Source organism: Lepisosteus oculatus, chromosome 5 (assembly GCF_040954835.1).
Source record: "Lepisosteus oculatus isolate fLepOcu1 chromosome 5, fLepOcu1.hap2, whole genome shotgun sequence".
In the NCBI taxonomy this organism is placed as follows: Eukaryota; Metazoa; Chordata; class Actinopteri; order Semionotiformes; family Lepisosteidae; genus Lepisosteus; species Lepisosteus oculatus.
This window is the reverse complement of record NC_090700.1, coordinates 3,441,110-3,462,963: the sequence shown is the minus strand read 5'-3', so window position 1 is coordinate 3,462,963 and position 21,854 is coordinate 3,441,110. Positions and strand designations below refer to the sequence as shown.

The 21,854-nt window shown below is 37.8% G+C and overlaps 1 protein-coding gene and 1 long non-coding RNA gene across 5 annotated transcripts in view; one reads left to right on the top strand and one right to left on the bottom strand.

Moving 5' to 3' along the window:
- Nucleotides 1–17: 17 nt before the first annotated feature.
- LOC107076679 (uncharacterized) lies at nucleotides 18–5,753 on the top strand. The gene is made up of 3 exons (XR_001477858.2): nucleotides 18–593; nucleotides 4,876–5,003; nucleotides 5,295–5,753. It is a non-coding gene; the product is annotated as an uncharacterized lncRNA (long non-coding RNA).
- A 1,374-nt stretch (nucleotides 5,754–7,127) lies between these two features.
- Nucleotides 7,128–21,854, bottom strand: part of lsamp (limbic system associated membrane protein) — a 628,552-nt gene continuing 613,825 nt past the window's right edge. For all 4 annotated transcript variants that reach the window (XM_015341696.2, XM_069189853.1, XM_015341695.2 and 1 more), the window contains one exon: nucleotides 7,128–13,136. In XM_015341696.2, the coding sequence (XP_015197182.1) occupies nucleotides 13,039–13,136 (98 nt within the window). In that variant the 3' untranslated portion in view covers nucleotides 7,128–13,038. The remainder of the gene's footprint in view (nucleotides 13,137–21,854) is intronic.

The window sequence follows — 21,854 nt, the reverse complement described above, 5'->3', positions numbered from 1 at the left end:
ACACCGCAAACACAAAATTGAAAGGGAAAGGAACAAGTTTTTATAAAAAAAAATAAGCCTGGTCCTGTGGAAAATAAAAAAAAAGTCCACACCTGGTGGGAATAAATACAACGCCCAGCTGGAGTGCCGCTCTTCTTGCCTAGACTGGGAAAAAAATCTCTCACCAGCAACACCGCTCTCTCCGCAGTGCTGGAGAAAGCCATATTGAGTAGCAGCAGCTCTTCTTGTCAGTGCCGGAGAAAAAACGCTGCGGCAGCGCTGGGGGAAATAAACTTCAGTAGCAGCACTGCTTTTTTTTATCAATTGGGGAAACAACACGGGGTAGAAGAGCAACTCTTCTCGTCAGTGATGGGGAAGTTACTCGGCAGCAAGGTTGCCGCACTCCTCACCCGAATTCGGGCAGGTAACGCCTCTCTGCAAACCCCCCGATAAGAGAAATCCGGGCAGCATCGCGTCTGTGAATCAACTCGTCGCCAACAGCGTCTTCCACACGGCGCTCGATTTGTTCTGTCTGGAGCAGGATGTATAGCTGATCCTGCTCCAGTGATCGTTGGGCCCATCGACTCGCCGGGATCTGCGCGCCACCATCTTGGGTAGGGGGAAAAAGCTTCGTTTGTTTTTTTTATTGATCCTACAGGACGCGCCCCGTTAGAGTTTTCACACAAGGACCACAACTATGGCGTTATAAAAAAAGAAATGGCTGTACAGTGAAACCCTTATGGGTGTACCTAGGGCTTAAAAGACACCCTTAGTGCATTAGTCTTAGCTTCATCCATGTGATATACTGCTGGGAGCCCAGCCCTGCTGGGAGAATGATCTTGTGGGCTAAACAATTCTAAAAGAACCAGGAACACTTCCTGATGAGGATGTCTCATGACTTTTAGGTAATGGGTTGATGTTTCCTGGCAGCAAGAAACCTACTGGGGACCAACTGAAAGGGCCTCCTGGAGTACTGTGGTTGCAACAGAGGAAACTGCAAGGCCAAGGCAGTAGCAAAATAATTGTGAAACAGGAAAACTCTTTGGATTGCCTCAGAAGGGAATCTCTGAAAATACACTACCAGAAAAAGAATGCTAAAAGCCAGCGGGAAACATGAAAAGGCACAGATCAATACAATACAATACAAGTGTGCCCACTTGATAAGTGGGCAAACTCAAACCCTGATGATGATGATGATTGTTCATTCTTTGAACAAATGTGAAGTTTGTGGGAATTCTGTAAGTATTATAGGAAAAACATGGCCACAAGACAACAGAAATAATTGACCTTTGAAACATACATGTGATAACATAATGTCAAACAGATTCCTTCACGTTCACAAGCATTTACAGGTCCGTGATCAATCTAATTTTGTAAGGTCAAGACCCCAGGAACATGAGAAAGGTTAGAAAGTAAAGAAGGGCTTTGGCCCATCATTTGGTTGTCAGTAGTACTTTGATCCAAGGTTCTCATCAAGCCTTATCCTGAAAGAAGGGATAGTTTTGACAGTATAGCTCCCACAATCTGACTTCCACCTGTGTCCTTTACTGCTTGGTCTGCAGGAGGGTTTGTGAGGATTTTAAATACTTGAATCAGGGTCTCACATAAGGTTCTGTGTTCAAGACATTCTTTCAGTTCATTAGAGTTAGAGAGGCAGCCTAGACTTTGCAGGCAGTGGGCTGCTCTTTTCTGAATGTATTACAGAGCACCAATATCCTTTCTTGTTGAGTTTTTACAACACAGTAAACATAATTGCACACATTCTAAACTACTAGTTGACTATTTTCAATATACCTGTAGGTTTCCTGGATTCACGGTTTTACAGTTTTACTCTTGAATGTTGTTTGTTCTCCTGGATGGACTGGAGGCTCATCCAGAGTTTATCCCACCTTGTGCCCATTGCTTGCTGAGTTAGCATCCGACTCCTCCGCAACCCTGTACTGGATGATGTTTAGTGAATGGATGGATGGAATTTCGTTTGTACAGTATATTTTAGAATACTTGATTATTCTCCTATTTTGATATAATCTGCAAACGTACTGTAACTTCTTCACTAGACTATGAATTATATATACTCCACTGATTACATCATCCCAATCTGAGCATTCACCTCTTATCTGAGCTCCTTGTTTTTTTTATCCTTTAACCATTCCATGTGAATGCAATCTGAGCACTAACAGATGAGGATTATGCCTTGTGAAAATCTCAGTATCACATCATATGTGCTGCTTGTACCCAGCATAAGTTAATTAAAGTGAGATCTACCTTTTCTAAATCCATGTGGACAACCCTGCAGAAGAACTCTAGTAAGTGTTCTGACAATCTCGGTAAAAAAAAAGCCTTAATTAGTCATTTCAGGTTCACCTGCTGATGTCCCAGTAGACTTTTCCCAAATCATGGAGGGGAAATTCATAATCTCCCATGATGATAACTGTTTCTTTATGCAAATAGATTTTCCTGATTTCATACTTTTGCGTTAAATTTGATATCTGAATTTGGTGGTCTGTACTGTAGCGGACACCTAATAGCCTGATGTATGAATATTTATTCTAAGTTTGAGACACTTTTTCATCTGGGTTAGGTTGCTGTGCCTGAATGCTTTTTTGAGTCATATTGTTTCACCTCTTTCATCCGTCCTGCCTCTCCGAAATTCTGCGTTTCCCCTAATATTGTATTCTTCACCATCACACTGGTGATGAATCAATATCGCAATCTCAAGCTAATGCAGCAGCTTCTGCCTGTTGCGTTTTGTTCTTCTCAATCTATAAGCACTTTATTACAGTACATGGACTTTTTGGGGTGGGGGGTTATGAGCTGTATATCACAGGTTATATAGTAACAATATAGTAGCAGTTTTCACCAAATTAGTAAACATGGCCTTACACTGAAATAAAACCAAATGGTTTCTGTGTAACCTCTTCATTGGATACCAGTGAATGTAAGAAAGAAAACAAAATATTGCTCATTAAATAAAAAGAGGCACCTACTACTCCCAAGGAAACATCAACAACCGCACCCTATGTTCCATGAAGGTCCTGGAATCTGAAAGGTCTGGCGTTATGGTAGGAGCTGGTCTCCTTCACCACATGTGAAGCAGAAAGACCCGGAAACACGGTGTAAAAATATACCTTATGAGGTGAAAGACCGAATGTATCAATGAGTAATAGAAACACTGACCTTTGTAACACAATCAATAACATCAGGCTGATTCGTTCACGTGTTTCTGTATTGACTAGAGACTGACAAATGTTTTCTACTGGTAATTTGGTCACATCAGCATCAATCAACACAAAGAAAGTGTTGCCTCAGCTTTCTGAATGATCTGACTTCAGACTAATTGTTCAGTAGCATTACAGCTTATGTTCTTCTGAGGCCTAAACATCTTGTGCCATGTCAATCTCAGATGTATGAATGACCATCTAATCTGTCAGGGGAGAGATCTTATTTCTTTTGTGGTCACAAAGAACACATTTGAACTGACCATGGGTAGTGCAACTTGTTTAATGTTCTGTTTGGCTTGGAATAAGAAAATGCATGTATACAGAATAAATACACATATGTATTCTATGTGTTTGCACTAAGTATACTCTGGCCATGGTACTTTTTTAAAAAAAATGCTTATACACATCTTAAACTCACTGCATGAAAATATGAGAAAATCATTGTGCGGACATGTGCTTTTTTAACCTAAGGCAAATGTTTTAACCTCATTGTACTTTAAGCTTTCCCAATTGATCTTTTTTTTTTCTTCATTTTAATCATAATGTGAAATCAGAATCAATACAGAATAATGGATACTAGAAATAATGTTAAGGTTGGTGGCCGTTACATCCCCTCTTTCTAATGCATAGAAAAAACAGCGTGGACAAGCAGTGCAAGAAATCTTTCTTTAAAGTAGATTAATCTAAACAATTCATTTTAAACCTAACTGGAATCTTACTGTATACAATATTATTAAGGCCTAAACCTATATCTTTTTCAGTGGTACTTGTAATAGTTATTTCGAATCCTCAGTTTGTTGGTTGATAAGTCATTTGCAGCCTAAAAACTAGAACTGTACAAAGAAAACATTCTGAAGTAGATAAACTGTGAGCCTTTTGCTCACCCATGCTTTGATCAAATGCTGCGGTATTTTGATATTCCCTTGATCATTTCCAACTTCTTTTTTTTCTCCTTTTTTTTCTCGTCTCTCGTTTACAGTGATGTATGCCAAGTTTTCAAGTCTTGTGCCAAGGATTGCTCTTTACTTTCATCTTTGAGAAAAAATGCATTTCAATAATGTTCAAGGAAAGATTTATAGCAGGAAAAAAACCCTACAAAGCCAGGAGCCATTGAGTGGTCAGCATTTGTCTGTCTTCTGTGTTTGGCTTCGTCACACGTCTGCACCATGTTGACTGAAAGCAAAGCAATTAAAGAAGTGAACTATCTATCTCCTCTTCAGGCACCTGTAATGGCTTTGCATCTGTTTCCATCCATGGTCTGGAGGTTTTGCAACTGTTTACAGCAATGTGTAAAGTGCATTTATTGCACAGATTATTTTTAAAATGCTTCTAAATGAAATGAGTGTAATGTTTCACGAAGCACGTACTGTATTAAGACCTTTCGGGCAGACATACTGTAGTGCTTGATTTCTCTAGACAATCATTTCATATTCATTTAGGAAAAAGATAATAAAAAGTGAACTGTTTTCTTATAAGCTTCCTTAAATTACAGCTTTGATTTCCATAAGAACCTGCTCAGTTTATTCTTCATTTTTTTTCATTCTTCATTTTTTTTTTCTTTTCTGTGTTTGGTAACTTAACTGCAGAATTAGATGTATTCTTTCAGCTCTCTTGCTTTTTTTCCCCACTGTAAACTAACCTAAACTATCACGCTCAGATTAATTTATTTAAACAGTTGGTGCGACTGATGAAGGCCAAGATGCCAAAACATCCATCCATCCATTTTCCATCTGCTTTAACCAGTTCCGATTTGTGGGGGAGCCGGAGCCTATCCCTGCAGGCGACAAGCACGAAGCAGAAATGGTGATTTAATTGTATTACTTTTAAAATAACATTCCTGTAGTATAATGAAACCTATCATAGGAGTTTGTCCCTGCATCGGATCAATTTCAATTAATTATTACTGAAATAATCATTAGTACTTAAAACGTACTCTTATTCTTTTATTCTAATTATTAGTTTAGGAGCTACTCCTATTCACTGTTTTTACAAACCCTATTGTGATGATGTCCTGTATATCTCTGCAAGAGATGTATATGCGCCGCCTGTCTCCTAATGAAAAAACCAAACCCCTTGCTCTTACCCCCTGCGTAGGCGAGTGAGGAAGGAGCTGTCTGCTGCAGCATGTGGTTGTGCTGTTAATGACGGACCTGCTGGCACAAAGTGCTCTGCGAGGGAACATGCGGGGCCGGCGCTTTGTTGGCTGCTGGGACAGCAGGAATACTGCCGCTGGGAGGGAAGCTCAGCCTCCTTCTTCATCCTGTACCTGCATCGTCCTTATAGGGCCTCCAGGGAGGTGGAAATACCACCTCCACTTCCTTCTATAAACAGACAAGGCTAGTCTGATAAAGTTATTCCTCCTCGGAGTTACTCAAATAAGGAATACGCAGTGTTTCCCTCGAACAAACTGCTCTGATTGCCGATTGTCTGATCACCCCAAATCCCTGAACACGTTTTATGTTAGTTTTTATCAACTATTATTATTATAGTTAACAACTTGATTTTATAGAGTAAATAGAAATAAAGAAATTCCCCTTTTGCATGAGCCTAAAATGATGATACAAGTGTGCTTTTTGGGGGGCTATCGCTTTCATACAAATGGCATTGCTTGAAAAAAAACTATAAAATAAGCAGCCTGAAATGAAAATCTCTCAAACAGTCCAACAAGTCACCTGTTACGGGCTGCGCCGAAGAGCAGTAAAGTGAGAACAAATTTGTTCTATCTGAAGTACCGGCATGTATTCGTGAAGTACTGTACATCAAAGCAAGAACACTGAGGAAATCTGATAAGAAAAAAATTATTACTTGTATACCTAGAGTTCTTATTTAAGGTTTTTTTATTTAGCTAAGGACAATATATCATTGCCAAGTCAAAGCTTATCGTATGAAAAGATAAGCATGCCGTGTATTTGGGAGTTAACTTTTTTCATTTCCTCACAATGCTTCATCCTCAAAATCGTTCAGAGAAAGCGTCATTCCCAGCCTGACAGCTCCTCATTGCTTTATGCCTTATTACGTTCATGTTTCCGAGCAAGGTTTTCTTTCAAGCATGTTCCTGTCTTTCACAGCTGCTAATTGACGTCTACTGAGGTCTTCAAATTTCGGCTTCAAACAGCTTAAAATCCTGTAATTCAACATAAAACATTCAAATATGCAATTCTTGCCATATATGTTAAACGCCACGTGCCACTGAAATGAAAAGGCAGTGGGATTTATTTTAATTTTGCCGCATTGAAACACACTAGGGTCAAGCCATGTAATCAAAAATACAAATGAATAATATTTTACCTGTGAAACCAGACATACTGACTTGGTAACATAAAATGTCAGTTAACCTTTTGTTTCCTTGTTTTAAAAACTCTTCTTTGTTCACTTTTTCCTGAATGTAATGAGAGATGCAAGTTCACCCAAGTTCACAGAGATGAGGCTTTAAGAAGTTATAAATATATGCATTGAAACCTGTTCTATCTGCTGTAGCATCTTGCTCCAAGGTTATGCCAGAAACATGTGAATGTGTCATGACAAGAGAGGCGCAGGAAGGACAAAAAGCAGGTTCTGGGAAGCTGGGGTCAAAAGGCACTGTAAAAGCTTGACAGCTATTCAGTCAGTTAATTTCAGAACAAAGCTGGAGAAGAGAACTCCCTTGGCTCCTAGCACAGAAAACTGGGACACAATGGGGCAAACTTATCAAGGGCAAGAAAAAAGTGCAGTTTGTACTACTTTGATGAAAATGAAAATACTGGACTGAAAATGAATACAGTATATCAAGAACACAAAATCTTGTAATGGTTGATTAAATTGACGAGAACTCCCACATGCTTCAGGTATTTACCAGACTCAGAACAGGGGTGGCCACATCTGCTGTACTCTAACAGGGATCATGTGACACAGTCCTAATCCATCCAGAAGAAAAATCACGTAAGTCACTTTAAAACATTTTTAAAATTTATTTATGTTAGCAAACCCAAAGCAACACAAGCCCGTGGAAAGCAGTGAGAGTAGAAAAAAATCCACCCACTGGAGTAAAGTTTAGAGTCACACACACACAATATACATAGGAATCGGCAACACACTTGTACGAAGTGGATGTTTTATTGGCAGCTGTACAGAGAGTGTAATATACTTCTGCGCTAGGGGTAAATCTGGAAGGATGTGGGTGAACTAGGCCTGGTAGAAACTCACTGTGGAAACAGAGAAGAAGGAGTAAACCTCTGGCAATAGCTTTCGTCTGCTTGTAACAATGTTGCCATTGGGGATGTCCATCTTGGAGCTAGTGTGGAGCAATGCTCCTGCCCGAGCTGGCTGGCCACAAATCTTGGCTACTTGGGTCCCCAGGTTATTCAATATCAGCATGTCAGTCATTTACAGTCCTTCATTCACAGATTCCAAGAAAAAAACCCATCTTCTCAACTTTTCACATGGCTTTTCATATGTTGTATTTTCACATGATCAGTTTTTCACATTGTTCAGATTCGAATGGCCAATATGCAAGGTTTATGTTATTTAACAGTATATGTAGATGTTCATGGCATTTACCCATTCTTTGTCTTTTATTGATTATAACCTTCTTTTTAAATAACTGAATAAAAAAGACACATCTTTACTATTATACAACATGTGACTGTGCATAATAGGCTTGTTAAGAAATTCCTGACTATTCAGGATTAAACTGTTTTGTTAGTACAAAGAATAACATATAAAGGAATAATGAAATGAGAAAGTTTGAATCAACACTAGTTCCTGTCAGCCTTACTGAAAGTACCCCTTTTTATTTATTAACAGCTGCATATTTTTTTCTTGATTGGTCAAAGCATGCTCCAGATATCAACATTTTATAAGTCAGCTATCCATCCTGCTATACACAATTATTTCTACAGAATAAATTCTTCATCACACAGAAAATCTCACAGAAACTGTGCAAAGGATGCTGGGACACAGTCAGGGTACACAAAAAACAGCGCTATGTTACAGTAGCAGTAGAGACTCGATGTTGTACCGCTGACTACCTGTTTCAAAAACTATTCTTTTGGTAGGAGCCAAACCTTTATACTGATGAGGATTAAGCCCATTACAATAAAATCGATTATAAAACCAAACATGATTCAGGTGGTTCTCAAAGCTTGTTTTTCGAAGATATCAAGTTTTATACCAAACAATCTACATTTACAAGAGAAAGAATCATGTTTCATTTATTCAGTTATTAGGTTACAATCTTAATAAATTTATAAGAGTTAAGTTCAAAAAGAGAAAAAAATTAAAACTGGCTACTGTATGTAATCCTTAGCTTAGCGATAAATTAGCAGAAGAGAAAAACTGAATGTCTGCTGATGATATTATTTGTCAATGCTGGTCATGCAAAGGATAAGAGTAACACTCATCATTCTTTGAAGCTAAACACTCTGTCCAAATAAATTATTGAAATATGTGCAATGTCAAACTGCAGTTCACAAATCTATTTTGCCAATATTTCTGTGATGACTGCGATATTTCAGGAGAAAGAACGTGAATTTATTAGCTACAGGTCTATGCAAAGCTGAAATGTGAATTTAACATTCTGGGGAAATCTTTGAAAGCCGCAGCAAACAAAATACCCAAACAGTAAAGTCCAAAACTGTGGGCGTTGAAGAGTGCCATCCTGACAGCTTGGCCCTAGAGCTGTTTTTTGAGACCATGTCCCATTATCATTATCAAAAAAGCTTTACACCAATCACAGATGCTATGCATAGCTCAACCAAAATAAAAAAAAAGACAAAATAAGACTTAATCCTACACTCAAAAAAGAACTCAAACTGATCATAATATTCATATTATTAATATCATAATATATTGTTATAATTAATTCTATTTTAGGAATAAAGCAAAATAAAGACATTTTATGGCCTCTAATACTTTTTCTTCCACTTCGGAGCCATAGTTCACACCCAGAGACCAAAAAGGGAAAGAATTACACTGAAAATAATTACATAAATGTCCTTTTCAAAACTGCCTCCACAGACATTTTGCATTAAATTAGTTTTAAACGCATCTATTTTTTGGATGTTTAGTCTGTCAAATTTGGTTCCATAATAATCTCAGACCAGTTCTGTTATTTTTACGTTTGTTCTTCGTTTTGTAACGTTACCACATACCGGGTGTTCTTATGACTGAAATTCCAAGTTATTTTTGAATTCAATGCTTATTTGCATGTTTTCTACATAGAAACTATTTCACGGTAGTAGTGTAGTGTAGCACATGAATAAAAGACTACATTACAGAGGGCTCATAATGCAGAATAAAATGTAATCAGGTATATCAAGATACTAATATAAATATACCTTCGGTCACTCAGTCACGCAGCATACCTCCAATTACTGCAATAGTTACTACACAGATACACACAATACAATTATCACTCAAACGCTGCCGTTAATGAGGGTGCACTTTGTGACCCAAAAGCAGAAAATAAAGGATTTATTTTTTTGCTAATGTCGGGAGGGTGGAGACAGTTTTGAAAATGAGTAAAAATAATTTTATTCATACTTCATATTTCTCTGCAAGTAACAACCAAGCAAAAATGATGGCACTTCAACACACTTGAATTTAGGGTGAGAATTAGAGATTCAGAAGATTCTACATTACTGTAATAAAGATTTGCAATACACTGCATGCTTGCATTTGCTTGTCCACTAAGTAAACCATCACAATACATTATTTTGTATATGTATTATTTATAGAATAAAGTGGGGAAAATAATATTTGTACCAATAAAATTTCCAAATATCTAAAGAAAAGGGAACATACCCGAAATGGGTTCTGTTAGGCCACATGTATACACTGTACTGTATACTGTACATATACTGTATGTAAAAAGACAGATACATGTTCTTCTCTCATAACATTTGAGGTCTTCCATGTAAACACAGAGAGTTCAATACTAGACATGAATACTCACAAAAACACAGACATAGTAGATGGGGTTTGTTTGAACATCTCTTAAAATCCGTTATATATATTTTTTTCTACAATCACCCTCTGCAGTATCATGTAATGTAACTACTAGAGAAATGTACTGTTAAGCATGTGAATCTGAAACAAAACAATCAAACAGATGCTGTGAAAACAGCAGATAAATAACAAATAACTTTCACCTTCAAAACAGCTGGACTTTTCAAATGAGATCTACAATCTGCATTTCTTTTTATTTGCATGTTCCAGGGCCCTAAACATTTGTACCTTTGTAAGACTTTTTAGCTAACTTCATAAAGGAAAAAAATACTACAGTATTTTCTTTACTCCTGTATCAAAATAATTCAGACTGAATGTAAACAGTCCTGTTTTTAATCATGAAAAGGGTCTTAAGTACAGTATTTTACTTCCAAGAACTTTTAAAAGGTCAACAAAAATTTTGTTCAACATGAAAAATAGGGAAAAAAAGGAGATGACCATGACAGGATTTGAGATCTATCTTTCAAATCCCCATTTCAAAGACAACATTGTGTAAAACAGAGGTACTGTATGACATTCAACACTCTAATGATTATTTTATAGTTTTAAGTCCAGGCTCAGACTGAAACCTGGAGGTTTTGTATTTTTTGTGAACCCCTCTCTTTGCATTTTAAGAACATTTAGAGAAAAGTACGTTCATTTTTCTCTCATTTTGATTGGATTTATTTTTTAAATTGAGAAAAGTCTAATATTTTTGCAGAGAAAATGCTAAACAAATTTGGCCTTCCAGACAGTAAAGAAAGTCTAAGGCAAAGATTTGCATTTCATGTCTTAAATTGCAAATTCGGTGAAAAATAGAGATTGACTTTTTGCTTTACAGGCAAGGGATGATATGGGTGTAAGTAACCTCTTGAGCAAGTGTATGTATGTGTGAATATGTATTTGCCATTGTTTGAAAAAGATTATGTGTGCATTGTTTTGAATATAGATTCATGATACTTTATTTTTATAAACATTTTACACTTCTATAGAATAATGCTTTTTGACAGAAATTAGAGAACAAGAGATTTTTCCTAACCAATATAGGGCTCTGCTGTACACTTGAAACAACTTTATTCACAGTTTATTCTGGCATTTGATAAACTTATGCTAATACTTAATGTGATGTATTGTATCTATGCCAGGTACTATTCTCAGCATCATATACTGTATAATGTATTATTTCTTTCAATTGGATTAACAGATAATCCAGATCAGATTTTCTTGTAATCTGAAAGGTACAACTTTGACAAGCACAAAACATAACTGCAGCAATCCCATTTTTAAATGTTATTCCTTACAACCTGTTAACAGATGGTGCAAAATTATGCTACCATAGACCACTAAAGGTTAATCTTCAACATAGTACTAACCTAATCAGAAATGTGGACATATATTAAATCTTTCATTTGTATATATGGACATTGTTTTCAAATATGTACATGAATAAACGGGGAAAACATTCCTTAAAACTTCAGTATTCTCAGTAAGTAAAAAGTCCTAGGTAGAGAGTAATAGGGGAACAGTGTAGGTTACACTGATATCTTATGGGTTTACAGTACGTCATTCCAATTTAGGTTTCTTACAAATAACCTGTTTTAAGACGATTTCACCGCACTAGCAGGCATTTTCAAGGAGCAACAGCAAATATGGCAGGCAATTTCAGAAGCTTAAATACAGTTTGCCAGAGAAGAATGCACAGAATTGTTAGCCTTTTTCTTTAATATCTACAGCAATTTGACAACTGCAATTTTGTCAATGTTTTAACATGGATTGCTGCTCTTAAACTGGTCACAACCTGTTTGCTTTTCAAATAAAAACTTTTTTTTTTACAAATTAATTCTGTACAGGATTGTTAATTGTTGCAAGCCCTCTTCACAGGAATGAATCTCACTGTTAATAAAATAATAGGCTATAGTATGTGCAATTCAGATATACATCACTCAGCTTGTCCCATGCTAGTCTATTTGTGCATCACAAATCACTCTCCACGTACAGATGCTGCAGCCCCACAGCTGAGCATTAAAACATGAGGCCTTTCTGAAGTGAGGAACTACTTAACAAGCACCATCAGTGAGCTATATTCAACAATATTTACATCTATTTAAATCAGGATATATGACTAGGCTAATGTATGCCCAGAGTATTGTTCTTTTAAAACCTCACTCTTTTCTTTCAGTCCTATAATGCTTTCCAGTACAATACTGTATGTTGTATGCGGGTTTAGATGCTATTTTGCTTCTTATTCAACTTCTCAGTTGCTCTCATTAGTTAGTAGCCTTTATCTTTTCTCATATGGTCCACAGGCAGAAAAATCATCACAGAAATGTATATCCATAAAATTAACATCATTTTGATGCTCAACTGCTCTTTACAAACTGGGAAAGAAACCTAATGACTGCGTGGAGGCGAATGAGACTGAATTTACGACTGCAGTCACCTTGTTTAAAAATAAATGTCTACGATCTACCCCTTTGAAACTAAAAAAACACAATGATTTGAGCTGTCAGTCATGGCTACTGTACGTGACTTGAATTCCCTGCCATATCTGAGTTGACAACATGTTTTCTTATTACTTTAATTTACTTCTTAATCTAAACCAGTCAAATAAAATAAAACTGAAAGGATCAGGAAAGCACGGTGCTAAGATTTTGCAAAATGAAGGAAATAAAAAGCCTGCAATAACTGAAGTTCAAGAACATCGCCGTTTGTTCCTTAAGTAACCTTTGTTCATCCGTTTTGTTTTTGTGTTTAACTAAAGGATTATTTTAATAGACCATTCTTTTTTTCCTCATGTTGATTGCGCTTAATCGCAGCAGGTTGTTGTTATACAAACAGTCTCAATGTAACTCCGTACGATGGGTTTGTGGTATTATTAACACTTGAAGAAAAGGCAGGCAATGGAGGCCAGTAGAAGCCACATGGACTGGGCGAGGCAAGCCGACCCGTTAATGTCCTTCCCTGTCCCCGGTCCTGAAAAACAAGCACAGAACAGAGGCCAGGTGTTAAAGTAAAAAAAAACTGCTTCCCTTTGCAAGTGTAAACTTTGAATTTGTACATTGTGCAAACTCCCAGGTTCCTGAAGTCTGGTGTTAGGAACAGCAGGCATGAGATCTGCTGGGAAAACAGTAAGACCAGACTAGCGCCCTAGTTTTTAAGTTCAGTCTGCTGTCCTGCCCCTTTGTTGGCAAATCTTTCCATTAATCAAAGAGGAACACTGACTGACCACCTTCAAGAACCACCCAGGAACAGGAACACAAAGTCCATCTCATGTCAGGCTTGCCTTGTTATCTAAACACAACTCGAGAGCCACCACCACTGTGTGCCGAGATCTTGAGGTACCAGATGTGATCTAGATGACCAATACTACTGTACCTGCTTCTTTGCAAGTGCTAAGCACTACAAAGACTATATTGGTAATAAGCATGATTGTTTTAAATTTTGAAACACATACTTGTTCAATAATGAGTCAAATGCTTTATTTATGGAAGGTACTGCAAACCCATTTGCCAGAGATGCCCTGTGGTATCTGTGCAATAACACCCTTTTTGTCAGCCTCACCCTGCTCTGTGGCTGCTCTTCTACATTATTATTATGCTCCATGCTTAAAGGCTTACTGTACTTGCTGCTTGCCAGGACACACAGTTCAAAGTTCAAGAACATGTTGGCACTATTGCTTCTGATTAAAATAGAATATGAGACGAAAACAAAACCAGAATATCAAGTGGATATCTCACAGCTTCAAAGTACAGAAGAATAAATAAATGAGAACACTGAAAATGACAAATCTAACCTTCAGGACTTCCATCTTAAATTCATTTAAATTCATAAATTGTAATTATAATGGAAAATGAATAACATTAAAATGAATATTCAGAATGATAAGAATGTTTATAGTTTTTCAACAGGTTTATGAAATGTGAAGCATATTCATATCGAAAACACATTTCCTTTACTTAAGGTGTACTCATTCAGACCAAAGAAGATGTACGGTCTTAAAAAAGGGAAAAAGACAAGATCATTTGCCATTTCACAGAATTTTGTCTTAATGAAGCAGAATCCAAGTCCATTCATTCCAGTCTTTTGTGCAGTTTAATCAACACAAATTAATGCTGGGCGAAAATGACGAGCAGAAAATTGTAGGTAATAGGAAATGTTCAGTAAAAAACACATTCAGAACTGATGCGATAGACTTACATACACAGTTCATGTTCACAACTTCGATGATAAATTATGGAAAGAATGAAACGCCACCATGCTGAAACTGTTATTGTATCTGGCCAAATGGAGGTGAAAGTAAATGCAATTGATACCACAGGGAGAAACAGGCAGTTCACTTTGTTTTTAGCCTGAAGCCACAGCCTCTTTCAGCCTGGTCTCCTCAGGTCAGTCAATCTGACGGGATGTGTCTGCACGAAAGAAGAAAGACCCCCCCAAGAAAAATGAGGAGCTGCTCTAAAAGTAGAGAGAATCACAGCTGGGGACTCTGGTCTCCGGTCTCTGAGACCTAAGGGCTGCCAGACTTGGAAGGAGGTCCCGCTTGGTCAGATCATATCACGTATCCCTTTACAATCACCTTGAAGAAAAAAGCAACATTACAGGCCCATCAAATCACCCAAGGTCTCTGATGTAATTGGGAACTGGATATCACTATAAAATATCAAATTAGGCAACAAATGGATTCAAAGATAATGAATTTCCATCTGTTACTAGAAAGTAACAGAAAGTAAGGGTTACAGCAACCTGAAACCTATCCTGGAAGTCGAGACTACACCCTGGACAGCTCGCACACACTTTCACACAAGCTCACCAGGACAACTCATGGTCCAGCGAACGTGGCCAGCATGTCTCTGGGAGCACAGACAGGAACTGGGGCTCTGAGCGGTGCTGTGAGGCCACAGCGCGGACTGCGACACCGCACGCGTTGCAGTGATTTTTTTCAAATTCAGTAACGGATACAAAAACATGACTTGGTGTATGTAACCCTTTCCGTCATGTGTGTGTAGACAACAGATCGATGCTTCCAGAATGGTTTGCATTGAGTCTGATCTTCTCTCCGTGCATTTATGACTCTGGAACTGGCTAAGCAATTTGGCACAGTATATCATGAACAATTACAGTTAAATGCATTAGTGGCAGCTCTGGCACCCCCATCCCTCCCTAAATAAACCTCAAGAGGACCGGAAGGCTTCTAGTTTTGGCAGGAACGTGTGTGGAACCACCTGCTGCTGTGCAGCTCTGCTCTATACTGTGCCAGTGTGACATCTCCGTTCCAGTTCAGCGCAGCGCTGAGCCACCTCACACGTCCTCATTAAAATTCTGCTCACTGATGTCTGTCTTTGTCCAGACAGGAACCCCCTCGGGGACTGTTAATCACAGCACTCTAATCAATAAAACATGGAACCAATCACTGGGGCTCTCTGCTTCCACTCTGGACAGTGGGCAATTATTTATTCTTTAATGGGGAACCATTTCACTGTGACACCAATGGCATTTTGCCAAGATAGAAAGACGTTTGATTTAAAGATTCAAATATTTTTTTTCACTGTGTGGTAAATTGTGGAGGAGTTATTTATGGAGATTGCTTCACAGACCAAACTGCCTTTAATTTTGTCAGCGATTAATACAATGAACACTTTGGAGACCCAAGTAAGGTGAAGGGGTTCTATTTTGCAAGTCATTTTAACAAACGGTTAAAAATGTTCTACAGTAAAAAGGGGAAAATGCTGTTATATTACTGTTACCATACTGTATATACAGTATAATAATAAAACGCTTTTCATTTTCCTACAAAAAAATATACATTGTTGTGTAAGGTTTACAAAATATAATAATTCATTCATGATTGTACTTTCAAAAATATGCGAATAATTCAATTCACTTTTCCTTTACTGTTTCTGTACATTCTACGGGCTTATCATAGGATAATAAAGACTTATAAAGAAAGTTTTATTTTTAAATTACCCAGAGCAATGCAACCAATGTGACAGCCCTGCAGCTGCAGTTCCAAGACAATTCCAGAATATCATAATGACACCCATTCATTTGGCACAAGGTTTGGCAGCAATACAAAAAAAAAGTGTTACTAGCAGGGGCTGCCTCTTAGCTTTATATAGAACAACATGGCACATGTGGTACTAAGGAGCACACCTTAACCCTCGTAAGGTCAACAAGAGCCCCAACTTCAAAAGCACATTGACTGGTTTGTATTTCTTTAACCTACAACATTCTTCCTTTCTGAGGTGTAGTCCCAAACCAGAATTCTCCAGAATCTTCCTTCTTAACGACAGTGATAAACATCAGGAAGCAAGAAAATGTTCACGGAAGATGAGGAGCTAATTTAGGATAATGTTCCTTGGTCTGCTCCTCCCTAATAAAAAAAAACATGTTGGTTCTCGAGTTGCTAAGCTACTCTGGTAGGGTCCCAGGGGACAGCACTCCGTTAATCAGGGGTGATAGTGTCCCTTTATCTCTTTCCAATAAAACATTTGGTCTCTTTGTTCGAGATAACCATGTTTATACCACAGAAAAGGTATGGGCGAACAAACTAATTAGCTATAACAGCAGTTGTGTGATAGATAATAGGGGTTTAGATATTCATTTTCCTGTACTGTTTCACAATGCTGAGAAGCAAGACTGCCTAAATGCCTAATAAAACCTTTCATTCAACTTTCAACTGATTCAACGATGTAAAGGCAGAGTTAGCAAGCCACAGTTTGCTTTCAAAACATACCATAACCCTAGAAGATGCAGAGATCTATTTAATTCAGCAATTCAGTTATCGTAGCTCAACCAAAATGCCTATGTACTGAGATCAACATGGCATTTGATTAAAGCTGCAGGAATTTTGTTTCTCAGAAGGTAATCCGAACGCTCTTTTTCTTAGGAAAATAAATTGTAGCTTCAGCCTTCTTGACTTATTCTCCGTCTCTCCAGCAGAAGTAGACGCATTACAGCAGGGAGAAACGCCCTGCTGTAGTCTGGTGCTCTTTGTTCACATCACACCAGCCTCTCCCACTGTTACAATGAGATACAGACAACGCCCCATACAGCAGAGGTGACCTAAGCTGTTAATCAAAAATCCGTCTCGGCTCAGAGCTCCAGCCTTTAAAAAGGTATATGGCGCCGCCTACTGTCCAAAAGCGGCAACACTATTTCTTGTGCAATTCATTCCCAATGCTCGCATCTCGAATGCTATTTAAAAAAAAAACAACAGAAAAAAATAATTTTAATCACAATTTTCATTTGCGATCAAATTAAGAAATAGTGTACTACCAAATATAACAAAGGCATCTATAAAATATTATTAAGCAGTGTGATAGTTTATTAAAATAATGTAATAAATCTGGAGTTTGAATGAAGAGTACAGTATAGAACACATTTAAATAAATAAAGTATACGCCTCTTCCTACATCAGAAAACACCAATAAATAAATGAACAGTAATAAACGTATTTGTCGTAAATCATCGCATTGAAAAAGACGCATTAGGTTATATACCAAGGCTTCCCCCTGCTGGTCAGGCTTGCTCAATACACTACTTAACAGGGATGAAAATGTGTTTTGTGAAATGACATACAAACATTAGAAAGTTCAAAACAATCAGAGATACATCTTAGTATGTGCTTAAACTTATCCACCGTACAAAGAGTAATGTTCTTACACGTAGTCTGTACTAATTCCCCACTCTCTGGAACAGCCCCTGTAAATAACCCCTGCTTTAATAGTTAACAGACGGAACTATTCCATGAAAACTGGCAGCGCTGAAAAAAGGAGAAAAGGCAAACAATACAAAAACTGCATTGTTTCTGTTTCCAGGGGAGAATTCTGATGATAAAAAATTGATACGGAACAGAAACATTACCTCATCCCCTCCCCCTGCCTCTGGCTGTTATTGTACAGGTCCAGTAAGGTTCACTTAGGGACAAGCTGAAATACAAACCCCAGCAACACTGTGCCAGGGCCATATTTCATCTAAAATATAGAGAAGCCCATGCCTCAGATTTCACAGGCGCTGATCTGGCAGCGGTCCCAGAACAGAACCAGCAGCAGATGCCCAGAGTCAGTCCTCCCATTCAAAACCCCTCAGCGACGCAGCAGTTCTTAGGAACATTTTCCCTTCTTCTTACATCTACTGCTTACTTGTCGAGGGCTAAGCCTTGTGTGTAGCTCGTTCAGATTCGAATCTTGTTGTCACCTGAACTGGTCACCTGTGGTGGAGCCCCTGAAGAAATACATTTGAAGAAACACACAGTTTCCTTTTCAGTTTGTCTGTCACTGTTTGAAATATCAAGAAAAAGAGTTAAGTAGCGAATTAGAGCTTCATTTAAGGAAGCTTATAGTGGAAGCTCAGACAGAACATCACATCATGACATTCTAGAGCCTGGGCATAGGTTGTACATATTCTATAAGGGATAAAGGAATGAAGTTGAAGCTCACCTAGACAAATATGCACAATTAGCACAACCTTTTAACAGCACATTTTTTAGCAGCTGTGCCTAATTGCATACGATTGAGCCCAATCTGGAAGATATTGGGGGTTGTTCATAATAGATGGTATTTCAAGGTCGAGCCATTAAAAACAATGACTTCCAATGCTTTCCTTCCTCACTCATAAAACCGCCTTGAGGATAAATAATGTCGCACCAGTGTGGGGCTGGATTGGTTTAGAAGAAGTCTGTATGCGGATGAAACTGTCCAGTTCTGATGAGTCAGATCCAAGTGAGGTTTGCATTGTGATACCAGCTTGTTGTATTCAAAACAACATCGAAGAAAGGCAACAAAAGAAGACATTGCCATTCTCAAAGAAGAGCTTGTGAAGAAGTGTTATAAATTATCTGTAGTTAAAATGATGCCTGCATCTACTGTATAAAATATATATTTGGACACAGATATGAATGCAACCATGATATACTGTAGCAATATCAATGCATAGATCAATGCATCCATTTTCAGTTGCTTTGAAGTGATTGTGATTGAAGGTATTAAAATCTAGGCTCCAAAATTCCTCTTGTCTTCTAGACAGGACATTACATCTCTAGATGTAGTTATTAGCATACACAAATGAAAAAAAGCTATGTGGAAAAAGAATCACACGTGTTAATCATTACATTACTTTGCTTTTGCGTTGTTGTAGTGCTTCATTTTCCCTCAAAAAAGGAATTATTGCTTTAATTAAACTCTTCATTTAAAGAGTCAAATTTCTCATTTGTGACAAAAAATATTAAAATATAAAGAAATAAGAAAAACAATTAATTGTTTTATATTTAATGATACTTTAGAAGTTTCTGAAGTGACAAAGAGTTGCACAGAGCCTTTTCTATCAACAGCAAATTGGAAACACATCTGGAGGTGAACAAGAGGGGCTGAGTGCTGTTCCCCCTTACAATTGGGGGTGCACCCAATTGTAACTGTTTATAACTGTTTATAATCGGTCCTATAAAACAGCCAACAAATCGGGTGATAAACTACCAAAAGTAAGTGCTGTTCTTTGGTCATGAAAGATATATACAACCCGTATTCTCAAATGACAATCGGAGACACAAAACTGATCAATAATATGGAAAAGGAATAAAACCTAATAGCAAGATCAATAGCAGATAAATAGTTTACTATGACAAATGCTATCACTGTTTCTTCTATAAACATGAACAAAAGGCATATCCCAGAATGCAATCTCAAGTAGCTCTGAGATAATGTAGTAGAAAGGAAATGCAGGGAATTGGCAAGTTGAGCAAGCAATTCCATGATGTTTTAATCTTTATAAGATAAGATACCTTTATTGGCCATATACAATTTCTTGTATTAGGAATTTGTCTTTTTTTTCACAAGCCCCAACTTGCTCTCCATGAGACACACAGACAGGGAGAGAAACTTGCAGTCAGAGCACAGGGTCAGCCATTTCTATGGTGCTCCTGGAGCTGTTGGGGTTAAGGGCCTTACTCAGGGGCCCAACAGAGCAGGATTCCTCTACCGGCCGTGGGATATGACCCGGCAACCTTCCAGCCACAAGCGTAACCATAACCACAGAGCCTATCCCTGGTTAAGATGTAAAGGTATCTTTTTAAGCTTAATGTCTTATATAGTGATCAGAAACAGTGAGTGATTTCTATGTTGTTAAAAGGTATGGGGCCACTGAAATGAAGTTGAAAGATTTAACAGTCAGGGTTATTTGTACCCATCTTACTGTCTGAAATGAACATTTTCACTTCCCTGCTGACACAACAGCACATGCCCTAGATAAACATGCTAACAACAACAAAATGATCATGCCAAACATTAACACATCAATCACATGAAAAAAAATATTACCAACAATTCTCATTGACAGCTTATGCTATTACCGACAGCAGCTGGGTATTTTTCATGCCAGTAAAAGCCATCAAATTATTTTATGAATCACTTTCAGGGTATATAAATGAAGAAAAGGGAGTAGTTTTGATAGGATTGCCTCCTATTACAATAATGTCAGCACCATGCCAGCCAACCCCATTAATGAATCAGAAAACAGAATGTGAAGATTGTGTGATGGGAAAGGAGCAGACTTTATAACTCCAACTGCATTGACTGAAGACTTGTTTTGTTAGGGATACACCGACTGTCTCCTTATAATTGGACCAAACATGGGTAGTACAGTGAGCGCATGGTGAGATGTAACCCAAAATAAAGGTTAAGATTTAATTTTGTTCTGACATTTAAAGGGAAAATCTCAATATTGTGTACTTTTGGGAATTTTATTTATCAAGCCATGCCACAGCGCCTTAAAATATGTTTGGTCCCAGGACTGATCTATTAACAAGAAGTTAATATTGCAGCTATGGCAATCTCCCTAAATGAGCAACAGGTGGTGCTACATCTCTATATAGTCTCTATATAGAAATACGCTGGAAGGAAGCTCCACAGTCAAAATGATATGTTCTGTCTTAATCTTCCCCTTTACTTTCCAGCATGGAATTTACCTCTAATTGCTCTTTAGCGGGATGCGCTCTGTTGCAGTACCCCCTCTAACCCACCTCTATAAGCTCACTTTTCCACCCTGCAAGAAAACACTCACCAATCTATCAGGTATTTACACGATTGAATCTGAGTCTGATAGCACACCGTCTGTGAGTCTTTGTGAGTGAATCGCAGCGATACGAAAAAGTTGGGAAGGAAGTTGAATGTCCTGCTTCTGTAGGATTGCAGAGCATTGAAAATGTGCAGGTTGATACAGTATCATAAACAGTTTGTGCTGCAGGACAGCACTGGAGTGGAAAAGTGTTTTGAAGAGCTATTCTCTGTGAGAGGCACCTGCACCAGTACCGCATGTACAGTACCAGATGTAGTCAGGATGATATAGTGTCTTAAGGAAAAAATAGCAAATATACAACCTAACTTTTTACCCTAAGGGGTAAAAAAACAGAAACCCCGGATGGAGCTCAGTGAACTAATTATTGAAAAAGTACTGATTTTAACATCAAAGAGTCGTGGAATTTCTTTTAGTAAGAATAAAGAGGCAGACAGCAAACAGCATTATTTAATATCCTTTGTCTTGCTGTTGGTCGATTTATTACTTTATTATTCTAAAATGTAATCTTTTTTCTCATTAGTTCTTGGAAATGACCAGTGTGTCTGCTTTAAACACTTAGAGCACCTACTGTAGAATGCTTGAGAACAATAAAGATGACAAAGCTGCTGATGTGAGTTTCTGAGT